At 39.4% G+C, this 13,168-nt stretch overlaps 1 protein-coding gene across 1 annotated transcript in view; it reads right to left on the bottom strand.

The window, feature by feature from the left end:
- The window catches only part of MYOM3 (myomesin 3), a 152,250-nt gene extending 139,430 nt beyond the window's left edge, over nucleotides 1-12,820 (bottom strand). The window contains exons 1-2 of the mRNA XM_063456551.1: nucleotides 12,600-12,820; nucleotides 11,126-11,253 (exon numbers count right to left, since the gene is read on the bottom strand). Coding sequence (XP_063312621.1) covers nucleotides 11,126-11,232 — 107 coding nt within the window. The 5' untranslated portion in view covers nucleotides 11,233-11,253; nucleotides 12,600-12,820. The remainder of the gene's footprint in view (nucleotides 1-11,125; nucleotides 11,254-12,599) is intronic.
- Between the last annotated feature and the right edge of the window lie 348 nt (nucleotides 12,821-13,168).

The raw sequence follows: 13,168 nt of genomic DNA, 5'->3' as shown, positions 1-13,168 counted from the left end.
AACAATATTTTTTTTGTTTTCTCATTAGAGCTTTTTATTCACATTCCAGTAGGTTATTTAAAGGGGAAATGTCACATTTCTGGAATTTATACCTTTGAATAAACATGTAAAATAACCTATATTTAGGTCCTATAAGTTGTCTTCAGGTTTTTTTCATGATATGAGATACCTTTTATTTTAAATTGAAATATTTAGTAAATTACATCACAATCCAATTCAGATGAGACAAAAAAAGGGCAAACGTATACTAAGAGGGAAAACACACGTTAAACATTGTTTAATTTCTCATCTTCTCCACATGCTCTCTCTATACTTATTACCTTTAACTTAACAATTACAACAAAGTAAAAGGCTGGCCACAAATTAAAGAAGGTACAAGGCAGGATTATTGAATAAAACCAAACATTGTTTTGTCCCAAAAATAAAACTTTCTCAGCGAACACATGCACAAGCAGTACTTTTAGGGTAAAAATGATTACTTACAACCAAAATGCCATGTGCAAAGGCAGTCAAACCATGTTCAAATAGTGCAAAAATATTTGCAACACTGACAAGTTATATCTTGATGAAATCATAGTGCTTTAAATCATTGTAATAACCATACATGATCATACACAATAAACTACAGCTTTTAATGATGCAGATATGAATAGACCACTTTATTAATTAAATGAACTGCAAATAAAACATTTTAACTAATACCTAGTCTGATGATGTCATCACTTATAAAAATGAATGACAGGTACCTGAGTTGGAGGCGCCCAGTTTCAGGATAAAGAGGTGTAGATGAGTGACAGTTTTCATGTGTGATTTTATTTATTTATTTTTCACGTTTTGATTGATGTCTAAGTCTTTATAGTGATTTTCTTTGTTAGTGTGTCTCCACAAAGTCACGTCTGCTGTGACAGCTGCATACTGCATTCTTTGGAGATAGCAACTGGATATCAAAACACTTGCTTCAAATAATAAAGGATCTATTTATGATGAATTGTACAATGTCTCTTGAGTATATGGAATTTAATGATATACACTAATTAGCTACAACCTTAAAAACACTGACAGGTGAAGTGAATAACATTTATTTTATTGTTACAAAGGCACGGGCTATATTAGGCAACAGGTGAACAGTCAGTTCTTGAATTTTGTGTGTTGAAAGCAGGAAAAACAGGCAAGCAAAAAGATCTGAGTGTCTTTGACAAGGGCCAAATAGTGAATGCTAGACAACTAGGCCAGGGCATCTCCAAAAATGACAAGTCTTGTGTGGTGTTCCCAGTATGCAGTGTTTAGTACCTACCAAAATTGGTGCAAGGATAAAGAACAGGTGAACCGGCCAGGGTCATGGGTGACCAAGGCTCATTGATGCACATGGGGAGCAAGGGCAAGATCGTCTGCTCCGATCACACAGAAGAGCTACTATAGTACAAATTGCTGAAACACTTAATGCTGGCCATGATAGAAAGGTATCAGTACACACAGAACATCACAGTTTGCTGCATATGGGACTACGTAGCTGCAGACCAGCCTGTGTTCCCATGATGATCCTGTCAACTACCAAAAGCACTTTCATTGGGGATGTGAGTATCAGAACTTGACCATGGAGCAATGGAAGAAGTTTGCCTGATCTGGTGAATCATGTTTTCTTTTAGATCAGGTGGATGGCCAGGTGTGTGAGCATTATCGTAAATACTCGTGTATAAGCCGACTTTTTCAGCAATTTTTTTTTATTCATCTTTACATCTTTTCATCTATTTCATTCTATCTTTACTCACGTCATTTCACTGCAAACTTCCCTGTTTCAGGTTCTGTATATGGAGACAGTATTCCCTTTTACTTCATTTGGGGTCAGTTACTTTAATGGAAGCACATAATATTGCTAGTGTAACATTTTGTTTGTAATTCTATTAACTCTGTCACAGCAGCAGCTGTTTAATACAGAGTATTTTCATTTTTTCTCTGCACACTGTCTGTATTCTTCGATAAGCTATAGTATCTGAGAATAAAGACATGTGTATACAATCCACTGGGGAAAGAAACACAACCATGAAACTCTCCATTTGATACAACTATATCAAAGTGTCACGGTTTTAAATATGCAGCACTTTTACTGACTGTGTGCATGTTTGCCCTTTTTAATTTAATATATGCTGTACCTAGTTTGCCCTGGATGGCATATAAAGTGTTAAAATAAAAACAAGTTCGATTTTCATGCTATAGATAGCACAACCCATAGCTAACTGTCAAGGGACAGTTCCTCTTTAAACTTGCAACAAGTCACTTTTAACCCTCTTTTCCCACTTACAGAGCTAGTTATTGTTTTTCTTTGAAATAAATATTCAAAATCATTTAGCCTACTGATGCCTCAATTACAGTAATTTTATTGGTATCTATTTTTATTTTTGAAATTTACCAGTAGCTGCTGCATTTCCCACCCTAGGCTTATACTCGAGTCAAAAAGTTTTTTTGTGGTAAAATTAGGGGCCTCGGCTTATATTCGGGTCGGCTTATACTCGAGTATGTACGGTGTTTACTTGGGGAAGAGATGCAAGCAGGATACACTATTAGAAGAAGACAGATCAGCAGAGACAGTGTCATGCTCTAAGCAATGTTCTGCTGGGAAACCTTGGGACTTGGAATTCATGTGAATGCTACTTTGACACATACCACCTAAAGTGGTGGAACTACCAGGGTCGCAATGGTCGCAAAGGTTGCAACTGCAACTGGGACCTAAAATTCTGCCTGTCAGAGTGGCCCATAAGAAATTGAATTTGCAAGCAGGGCAGCAGCAGTCAGCTTACTCTACTAAGTTTGTTTGCCTGCTGCTACCCTGCAAAGAGTCTAGCGCTGGCTCCATTCCTCAACCAGGTCTCTGGTGGTCTGTTGGTATAACTGACACTCTGCACCTCTTCTCCCTTTGTGATATTCTCTCCCTCGAAGCTCCAGTACTCAGCTGGTGAGTCAGTGCGCAATTGAGGGAATTTCCATCCTGCACTGATTTAATACTGAACGTTGAAACCGTGAGGGAAAGCATATCATAGAGGGTTAGTAGAAAGGGTGGAAGTTATATCACCAGACCACCATGTATCACGTAACAGCAACTGCAGCACTGTACCACCAGGGCAGGTGGTGCTGTGAGGTTCCGCCAAACAAGGGATGGAGGCAGGGGTCAGGCAGGCTTATTTTTACTGATAAAGATGGTAAGTGTTTCTATATGTCAGTGTATGTATCTGTGTATATGTGTCAGAATTTATGTGTGTCAGTGTATGTATCTGTGCATGTGTGTCAGTGTGCCAGTTAATTTTGAGTCTGTGTGTGTATCTGAAAATGTGGATCTGAAATGTGGAAATCTTGCATGTATGCCATTATGTGTCAATTTAACTGTATATGTGTGTCAATCTGTGTGTATCATAGTGTAGCTGTGTGTATATATGTCTGCGGTAATTTGTTGGCAGTGTATTTGCATTTGAATGTATTGCAATGTGCTCCTGTATGTGTGTGGTAGTACATACAGTTGCAAGAAAAAGTATGTGAACCCTTTGGAATGATATGGATTTCTGCACAAATTGGTCATAAAATGTGATCTGATCATCATCTAAGTCACAACAATAGACAATCACAGTCTGCTTAAACTAATAACACACAAAGAATGAAATGTTGCCATGTTTTTATTGAACACACCATGTAAACATTCACAGTGCAGGTGGAAAAAGTATGTAAACCATTGGATTTAATAACTGGTTGAGCCTCCTTTGGCAGCAATAACTTCAACCAAATGTTTCCTGTAGTTGCAGATCAGACGTGCACAACGGTCAGGAGTAATTCTTGACCATTTCTCTTTACAGAACTGTTTCAGTTCAGCAATATTCTTGGGATGTCTGGTGTGAATCGCTTTCTTGAGGTCATGCCAGAGCATCTCAATCGGGTTGAGGTCAGGACTCTGACTGGGCCACTTCAGAAGGCGTATTTTCTTCTGTTTAAGCCATTCTGTTGTTGATTTACTTCTATGCTTTGGGTCATTGTCCTGTTGCAACACCCATCTTCTGTTGAGCTTCAGCTGGTAGACAGATGGCCTTAAGTTCTCCTGCAAAATGTCTTTATAAACTTGGGAATTCATTTTCCCTTTCGATGATAGCAATCCGTCCAGGCCCTGACGCAGCAAAGCATCCCCAAACCATGATGCCCCCAACACCACACTTCACAGTTGGGATGAGGTCTTGATGTTGGTGTGCTGTGCCTATTTTTCGCCACACATAGTGTTGTGTGTTTCTTCCAAACAACTCAACTTTGGTTTAATCTGTCCACAGAATATATTGGAACATCCAGGTGCTCTTGTGCAAACTGTAAACGTGCAGCAATGTTTTGTTTGGACAGCAGTGGCTTCCTCTGTGGTATCCTCCAATGAAATCCATTCTTGTTTAGTGTTTTACGTATTGTAGATTCGCTAACAGGGATGCTAGCATTTGCCAGTGACTTTTGTAATTCTTTAGCTGACACTCTAGGATTCTTCTTCACCTCATTGAGCAGTCTGCGCTGTGCTCTTGCAGTCATCTTTACAGGACGGCCACTCCTAGGGAGAGTAGCAGCAGTGCTGAACTTTCTCCATTTATAAACAATTTGTCTTACTGTGGACTGATGAACAGCAAGGCATTTGGAGATACTTTTATAACCCTTTCCAGCTTTATGCAAGTCAACAATTCTTAATCGTAGGTCTTCAGAGAGCTCTTTTGTGCGAGGCATCATTCACATCAGGCCATGCTTCTTGTGAAAAGCAAACCCAGAACTGGTGTGTGTTTTTTATAGGGCAGGGCAGCTGTAACCAACACCTCCAATCTCATCTCATTGATTGGACTCCAGTTGGCTGACATCTCCAATTAGCTCTTGGAGATGTCATTAGTCTAGGGGTTCACATACTTTTTCCACCTGCACTGTGAATGTTTACATGGTGTGTTCAATAAAAACATGGCAACATTTCATTATTTGTGTGTTATTAGTTTAAGCAGACTGTGATTGTCTATTGTTGTGACTTAGATGATCAGATCACATTTTATGACCAATTTGTGCAGAAATTCATATCATTCCAAAGGGTTCACATACTTTTTCTTGCAACTGTATGTATTTGCATGCAATCACCAATATTACAGACAAACACACCCTGGATTCAAATACTAGCACTGTAAACAAAACAGTCCTACATTCAAATGGCAACACTACACAAACAGACCCCTTGTATTCACAAATCAGCATTTTACACAAATAAACAAACATTCACAACACACAAAAACATGCTTACATTTACATACTGCATACGGGTATGGGTAAATCGTAGATCCACAGCAGGAAAAGCATCATGGGATATGTATGGAAGCTGGGGATCTACATATTGGCCACCTCTGCTCTCTAGTGGGGGGAGGGGGCCTCAACAGATTATTGCATGAGGGCCATGAGATTTCTAGTTATGCCCTTGAATACCTACTTGGAGATTGTAGCAGACCACACACATGGCCATGGCGTTCCCTGTTGCCAGTAGCCTCATTTAGCAAAATAATGCACTCTGTAACACTGCAAACATTTTCAGAACTGGTTTGAGGAACATGACAAAGAATATATGATATGTGTTGCATTGGCCTCCAGATTACCCAGATCTCAATCCAATTGAGCATCTGTGAGATGTGCTGGGACAACACAACAGGTTAATGGAGGCCCCACAAGGGTACCTTGGAGGACAAAAAATGATCTGCTGCTAATGTCTTGGTGCCAGATACCTCAGGACACATTCAGAGGTCTTGTGATGTCTAAAAGAACAATACAACAATCATGGTCAGACGGGGAATTAAGTCCTTGGACTTGATTTTATACCAGACTGATACTGCTTTCCAGTCAGCATAATGTTGATTTACTGGGAGTAATAATCTTGCAGTAAAGTTACATTAATATGATAATTAGTTGCTTGTGCTTCTGATATGCTGTGTAATAAAAAAAAAAAATCTTTGTGACTACAAAAAAAAAAATACATTTGAAAATCTTAACAAGTGTGATACCTGAACAGTGGCACTGTTAGGTATTACATGGTTGAAAAAGAGCTTAAATTTGACTGCCCCTTGTCTAAAAGTGGGGTACTGGCTCTGCCAATAAGGGGGCTGTCCCTGTATGGCCCTGTGCTCCCTCACTACCTCTGCCAAGTGTTATGGTCTGCACCCAGAGCTGTATTATCCACAAGGCTCCATAGGAGCTCACTTAAGACATTTGTTGCACTTGTAGGTCCGGCCGCATGCTATCACCAACATTTAATTATCTCCTTGATGATTTGCAGCCAGGTCCCAAAGCCTTTAAAGTCCCTCACGGCAGCGGTGCAGTGTCTTACTATAAATTACTCATGAGATGGTATTTGGTCCCTCAAAAACTGGCGAAAATGTATGACAACTTATCATCTACCTGTTGGAGATGCGGAAGAGGATTGGGAACAATCCTACACATCTTTTGGGAATGCCCCAAATTGATGTCCTTTTGGTGTCATGTAGCAAAGCTTATAACGGACGTTACGCAAGTAGACCTACCGTTTCTGCCAAAACTTTATTTGTTACAAATAATTCCAGCACTCCATAAAACCCTTAAACAACAGTGCTTGTTCACCTCCTGTTGGCAATGAAAATAAGCAATGATGGCCACTGGAAAGTAAGCAGTGCCTCCCTTAATACAAGAGGTACTTGATAAAGTCCCCTACATATGCTACCGATGATTGAGGAAAAGAAAAAAAAATCCACATAGATGCAACACATGATATCTGTGGTATATACGCTTAGCGGCTCCATGGTAGGAATGGATGATGTAGTTGGGGCTGTGAGTTCCACAGCTTGGACCACTCATGCCCCTTTCACAATGATCTCGGTTTCCTCCTATTTAGCCCTTTTCCTCTTCCTTCCTTAGTTTTTTTTTTTTTTTTTTCTTTCCATTGTTTCCCGCATTTCATGATCATCACACCTGATATCAGTATTGGCTACATGGTACACATAAAACTTTTTGAGGATAACACCGGTACATAACACCTCCCACTCTATTCTGTGCATGATAGAACTGAAAGCATTATCTATTTAGTTATTTCACAGTTAAGCTACTATACAGTCTCATGGAAAGAACTGTGCTTTGATAATATGTATGGTTACTTAGCTACAGATCATCATTGTGAATGTATAAATGTATCTATTGATATGACATAACTATGTATTCATGTTATCATTGCACCGTGTTGACTTATTGATAAATGGATGTATTGTTTTCTATGTAAAACTTCAATAAAAATGATACATCGGAAAAAAAAATGGGGAATGTACTTTCAACAAATATATATATATATTTTTATAGCAGTTTTGGATTATGTGACTGCTATAAAAGTTGTACCTCTCAGCATGTCAAATTTTAGCTTTAAAAACATAACTGACTCCTTACAGTATTTGTTTTATAACTTGTAATAATGTATTGAAATCTTAGACACATTGGGCATTTTAACAATCAAAACTAATTAGTTAATCTATTTTGAGTTATTTTATTTAGTTGCACTTGGTGTGTAGCAATTATTAAATGTAAAACTGAGAAAAAAAATATGTATTTTTTTCTTCAGTTTTTAATATTATATTCCTATTTAATATTGTGTTAAGTATACACATAGGGTATCAAAAGAAGGCCCTATTTCTCTTTTAAAAGGCTATATATATATATATATATATATATATATATATATATATATATATAAAATATGTATGGGTGCACCTGAACAGAAATTGGATATTGTGGTAGAATGGCAAACCCCCCCCCCCCCAAAAAAAAAACATGGCAAAAGTGCCAAAAAGGCCTTGCATCTCAAAATAGCCTTGGCCCATAAGGGGTTAAAGAAAAACACCATTGGGAAAAACACAAAATAAAGTATCTTTAGTAGATATACCCCTAATGAAAATGTACATATATTTAAGATTTTTTTCTTTGGGGATATATTTAAAAACAGCTTGCAAAAGCTGCAGACCTTTCAGGCTTTCAGACTATAGTGTCTGTTTAATGCCGAGTCAGTGATCTGTCACTTTTCTTTTTCTTTTTTTATTGTTAAGTCTATATATGTGAACAGTGGCATACCTACCACGGTTGCTACCTCTGCGACCATGGGCCACATGGATACCTCCTGGACGGTGCACAGCTGCACCGGCCTGGGTCCGCGGTTCCGGGTGTCTAGTAGGAGGGGAGCGTTGTGCTGCTCCCCTTCTGCCTGTGTGTAGCATGGCCAAGCAGTCTGACAGGAAGTGCTCACTATGAGAGCACTTCCTGTCAGACCAGGAACCGTGGCAGAGAACCAGGTAGAGAAGGGGGGATAGAGGTAGGAATGGGACACATGGAGGGGAGGGAGGAGAGAGGGAGAAATGGGACACATGGAGGGGGGGGGGACAGAGGGAGGGTATGGAACACATGGAGGGGAGGGGGGGCAGAGAGAGGGTATGGGACAGCTGAAGGGGTGGGGGAGATGGGTGAATGGGACACATTAAGGGAAGAGGGGGGATCTAGGGAGGGTATGGACACATGGAGGGGGGGGAGAGGGAGGGTATGGGACACCTTGAGGGGAGGGGGAGAGAGGGAAGAATGGGACACATGGAGGGGAGGGGATTGAGAGTGAGGGTATGGGACACCTGGAGGAGAGAGAGTGAGGGTATAGGACACCTGGATGGGGGAGAGAGGGAGGGTATGGGTCACGTGGAAGAAAGGGGGAGAGAGGGTATGGGACACATGGAAGGGCGGGGGAGAGAGGGAAAAATGGGACACATGGAGGGGAGAGAGAGGAAGGAATGGGACACATGGAGGGGAGGGGAGAGAGAGGAAGGAATGGGACACATGGAGGGGAGGAGGGAAAGAGGGAGGATATGGAACACATGGAGGGGAGAGGGAGGGAGAGAAGGAGGAATGGGACACATGGAGAGTCTAGTGGGGTAGAGGGAATGGTACACGTGGAAGGGCTGGGGGGAGGGTATGTGACCCAGGGAGGGGTTGGGAGAGAGTAGGGTAAGGAACACATGGCGGGGCTGAGTGGGAAAGGGAATGGGACACATGGATGGGTGGGGTTTGGAGGATGGTTATGGAACACATGGAGGGGGGAGAGGGGATGGGACACACAGAGGGGCTTTGGGGTGGAGGGAATGAGACACATGGGGGGGTCTGGGCATGGGAATGAGAATGAGACACATGAAGGAGCTGGGTGGAGGGAATGAGACATGGGGGGGGGGGGTGAAACACATGAGATTGGGACCCCGGGCCAATTTTTGCACCAGGGTCCAGTAGTTTCTAGTTACACCTCTAGTTACACCTCTGTTTATGAACCAGTACAGCAGTTAAAACCAGTGTGACAGGTCAATGAAAACAGCACCAGCATTTTTGTAAAGACAAGAACCCCTCCAAATGAAAGGAAAAAAAGAACCACAACTAATATGCAGGTAAGTAAATGGAGCCTCCCAAACCCTCAGGCAGGAGACTTTCTATTCTTTTCTATTTACATTTTATGGTACTTATACATGCAGGTGTTTGGGTTATGGTTTAATTTGTTTTTTACATTTTAGATTACGAAGAAAGAATAATAAATAATTGTATTGTGTTGAAAATGGTTGTCCACTGACGGGCCCCATCGAACCAAACAGAACTTCAGAGATGAATGGCAGTAACTACTAAAATCTAGGTGTGCAAAGCTTGTCGCATCATACCCAAAAAGACTTGAGGCTGTAACTACTGCCAAATGTGCTTCACCTATTTACCAAGTTATATCTATACAAATCACTTTTTTCTTTGTTGTCATGGGTTATTGAATGCAAATTGAAGTGAAAAAAAGTAAACTTAAATAATTGTAGCATAGGGCTGCAACATACAAAAATGGGAAAAATTGAAGGGTCTAAATACTTTCTAATGAATTGACTGAATGTTTATTGCCTCTTTCTACCATGTTGTTCATCATGTTGCCCTTATATTTGCCCTATTCCGACATGGCTGATTAGACCGCTGTCAAGATCAGACACAATTTGCCAACTGGTTACGAAACCAGAAATGATGCGCTGCCATAGATGTAACGGCATTTTCGGCAGGATGAAGGATCGATACACATGATTTCCGTGCATTGCGAGCGGTGAAGGATGTCATTTCCTGAGGCCCAAATTAAGGGCAAATTACCCAAACCCATATGATTGGTTAGAAACAATCATATGACCGTGGGAAGTCATCGGGCAAGCATTTTTAAATAATGGACTGTGGACTGGGACTCTATATTTGCAAACTGATATAGCCTCATGATCGAATGTGTCTTGGAAGGACATTTTAACTGAAAAGTGCAATACACTGTTGGTTTTATATTTTTGTATTTTAATTGATTTTATTTTGTCTTAATAAATAATTGTTATAGCACTTTTAATGGCCCCAGTTGGCTACCAAATTCCAGTTATATAGTTTGGGGAGCGTCACCCTGTATAATTGACACAAAACTAAGCAAGGTGCCCAAGACTCTGAGCCAGGTGAGTGATACCTATCACTTTTTCTAGAATATTTAATCTCCGTGGCTGAGCATGATCACTTAGCCATGGGGTCTAAATAGATTTAAAGGGATATATGCAGCTCACTTTGAGTGCTGCATACAACTCATCTGTCAGTCTGGGGTTACTAAATATAGCACCAGTTGACCGACGGGGGGCAATATCCTTAAGTATCTTATTTATTTTGTAGTTTGTGGTCACAATATTTACTGCATCACTATTTGAGGTTTATGATAAACTCAAGAATGTTGATACATCCAAGGCAATTTATGATCTTCACAATCAGTGGTTCACTAGGTCCCTACCCTTGCACTCATTCACACTGTTGAATCAATAAATCATGTAATGGTATACAATTGCAAAAATATAAATTACTACAAGTGATCCATTGCTAAAAAATACAATAAATAAATGTACTGTGTAACAACGTATGTAACCCAATAACTTGCGCTGGGACATAGACAACTCATCATCCTTCCTTATATGATTAATAATAACAATCAGTACTGATAGACACACCATATCCTTTCCTTTTTCCAGATTGTGTGCACAAAGAAACGTTTTCCACTTGTACTCATTCTAACCTTGTTCTAAATTTCCTCTTAAGTGTTGCGGATTCCATTTGAAGACTTTGTTTCTTCTGTTCAGATTCTTCCTCTTCTCTTTCATAAAGTGTAAACCCTTTTTCCATTTTTATATAAGAAATAAACACCTAAAAACACAGAAAATAAAGTTATGACATCATGCTATATATTTTCTATGACACTTGCCATGTTTTTCAGCTGCATGCGCTTTAACCCCTAAATCAACATATTGTAAACTACTCACATGCCAAACTACATTGGCAGTTCCATGATGGGGTTGCTCTAACTACAACTTCACTTTAACGTCACTTTATTTTTCAAGTATTTTTCAAGTTTTTCCTTGATAAATTAACTCACTTCAGACCTCTTACTGTGTTAACTAAAATATCTTGTGAATACTAAAACCCCTTTTCCCTACTTCGAGACTGGATTAGGGACACTCTAAGCACCAAAACAACTTTAGCTCAATGAAGCAATTTTGGTGTGTAGATCATGTACCTGCAGTCTCACTGCTCAATTAACAGCCATTTATGAGCTAAATCACTTTTGTTTCTGTTTATGCAGCCCTAGCCACATGTCCTCTGCCTGTGGCTCCCAGCCAACTTGAAAAAATGGTTTCATTAAGCACAATGTGTTTTCTTTAGAAGTTATCTCTTGCGTTAATTGAACTTTAATCACACACAGGATCCTGCAGGGTTTAGAATGATATTAACAGAGCAGCAGCTAATACATTATAAATTAAACAGACTGTTCAATATAGGAAGATTAAACATTAGATCTCTCTTTACAGAATATGTCTTGGTAGACTGTGTAAGTCACATGCAAGGAAGGTATCGCTAAGGTTGCAAAAACAAAGTGAATAAACTCCCGGATGACTGAGAATTTAGTGATGATCTATAAACTAAAATAACTCCTTTAACTAAAGCTATTTTGGTAAGGTGGTGTGACAGGGATTCAAACCTGGGTTTCTCTGTCCTTAGGCAATGATGTTACAACTGTTTTAACCAACTAATTTCTTTTACAGCAATATGCTAAATATTACTGTGGAAATTCATTTATATTAATTCTATTCATAAAAATATTACATTAGCCTCTCCTATTCTATTATGGTTTTTAAATAAGTGATTATAGTAGCAGTTACCAATAACAGTCCAGGAAGCAAACAGTGGTAGTACCTTTTTGTATGGTCCGTGTACTCACACTGAATGTAACCCCATTAACCTACAGTACAGATTTCAGTATCTGTGACAAAAATTATCAATGGTCCAATCTGTAAATCTTCATCCCCACAGATTACAAGATTAATACAAAATATACAGGTTAGAAAAAGAAATGACCGATTTTTAACAAGTTACTGAACTGGGCCTAATATCTGGAAATGAACTATGCTCCACGAATCTTATCCACTAAAAGATCAATTTGCCACCCGAGCTGTGGATTAAGAAAGACATACAAAAAAAACTGTTCTACTTACAAATATTGCAGAGATTGTCAAAGCGGAGCTCTATTCAGATCTGGGATGAAAAGTGTATACTGGTATCTTCAGCTAGTGACATCAGCAGAGCACTCAAAATGAGAGCATGAGTCTTCACATCATAAAAATAGCCACACTTGGTCTTGATGAGCCTTGTAAATCTTTGATCCCAAACAATCCTCCGGTTCATTTCAGCAAAACAATTCCAAGCTCATATCACAGAGTTCTGACTTTTTATCTCCAGGGTGGTAGATAGTGTTTATATATAAATATACTGAGGATTAAAATGGATTTAAGAAAGGGCATTGGGAGGGGTTTGATCAGTGGTGTATTAAACCCAGGCCAGTTATATGTGACAAGAATACAAAAGAAATTATTAACCTCTTACATCACTACTTGGAACAAATAAAGAGACAATGCCCTATCCAAACATCCAAATATGTTTGATAGCAAGTTATCTTTACTGAGTTTTTACGTCACTTTTCTCTATCGTTTACCACATTAGCATTTCCTATAAGCCGTATAACCCCCTATACCTGGTTATTTCATCTGCTTTGATATTTTCAATT

This window comes from Pelobates fuscus, chromosome 1 (genome assembly GCF_036172605.1).
Source record: "Pelobates fuscus isolate aPelFus1 chromosome 1, aPelFus1.pri, whole genome shotgun sequence".
Taxonomy (NCBI): domain Eukaryota; kingdom Metazoa; phylum Chordata; class Amphibia; order Anura; family Pelobatidae; genus Pelobates; species Pelobates fuscus.
This window is presented reverse-complemented; position numbering and strand designations above follow the sequence as displayed.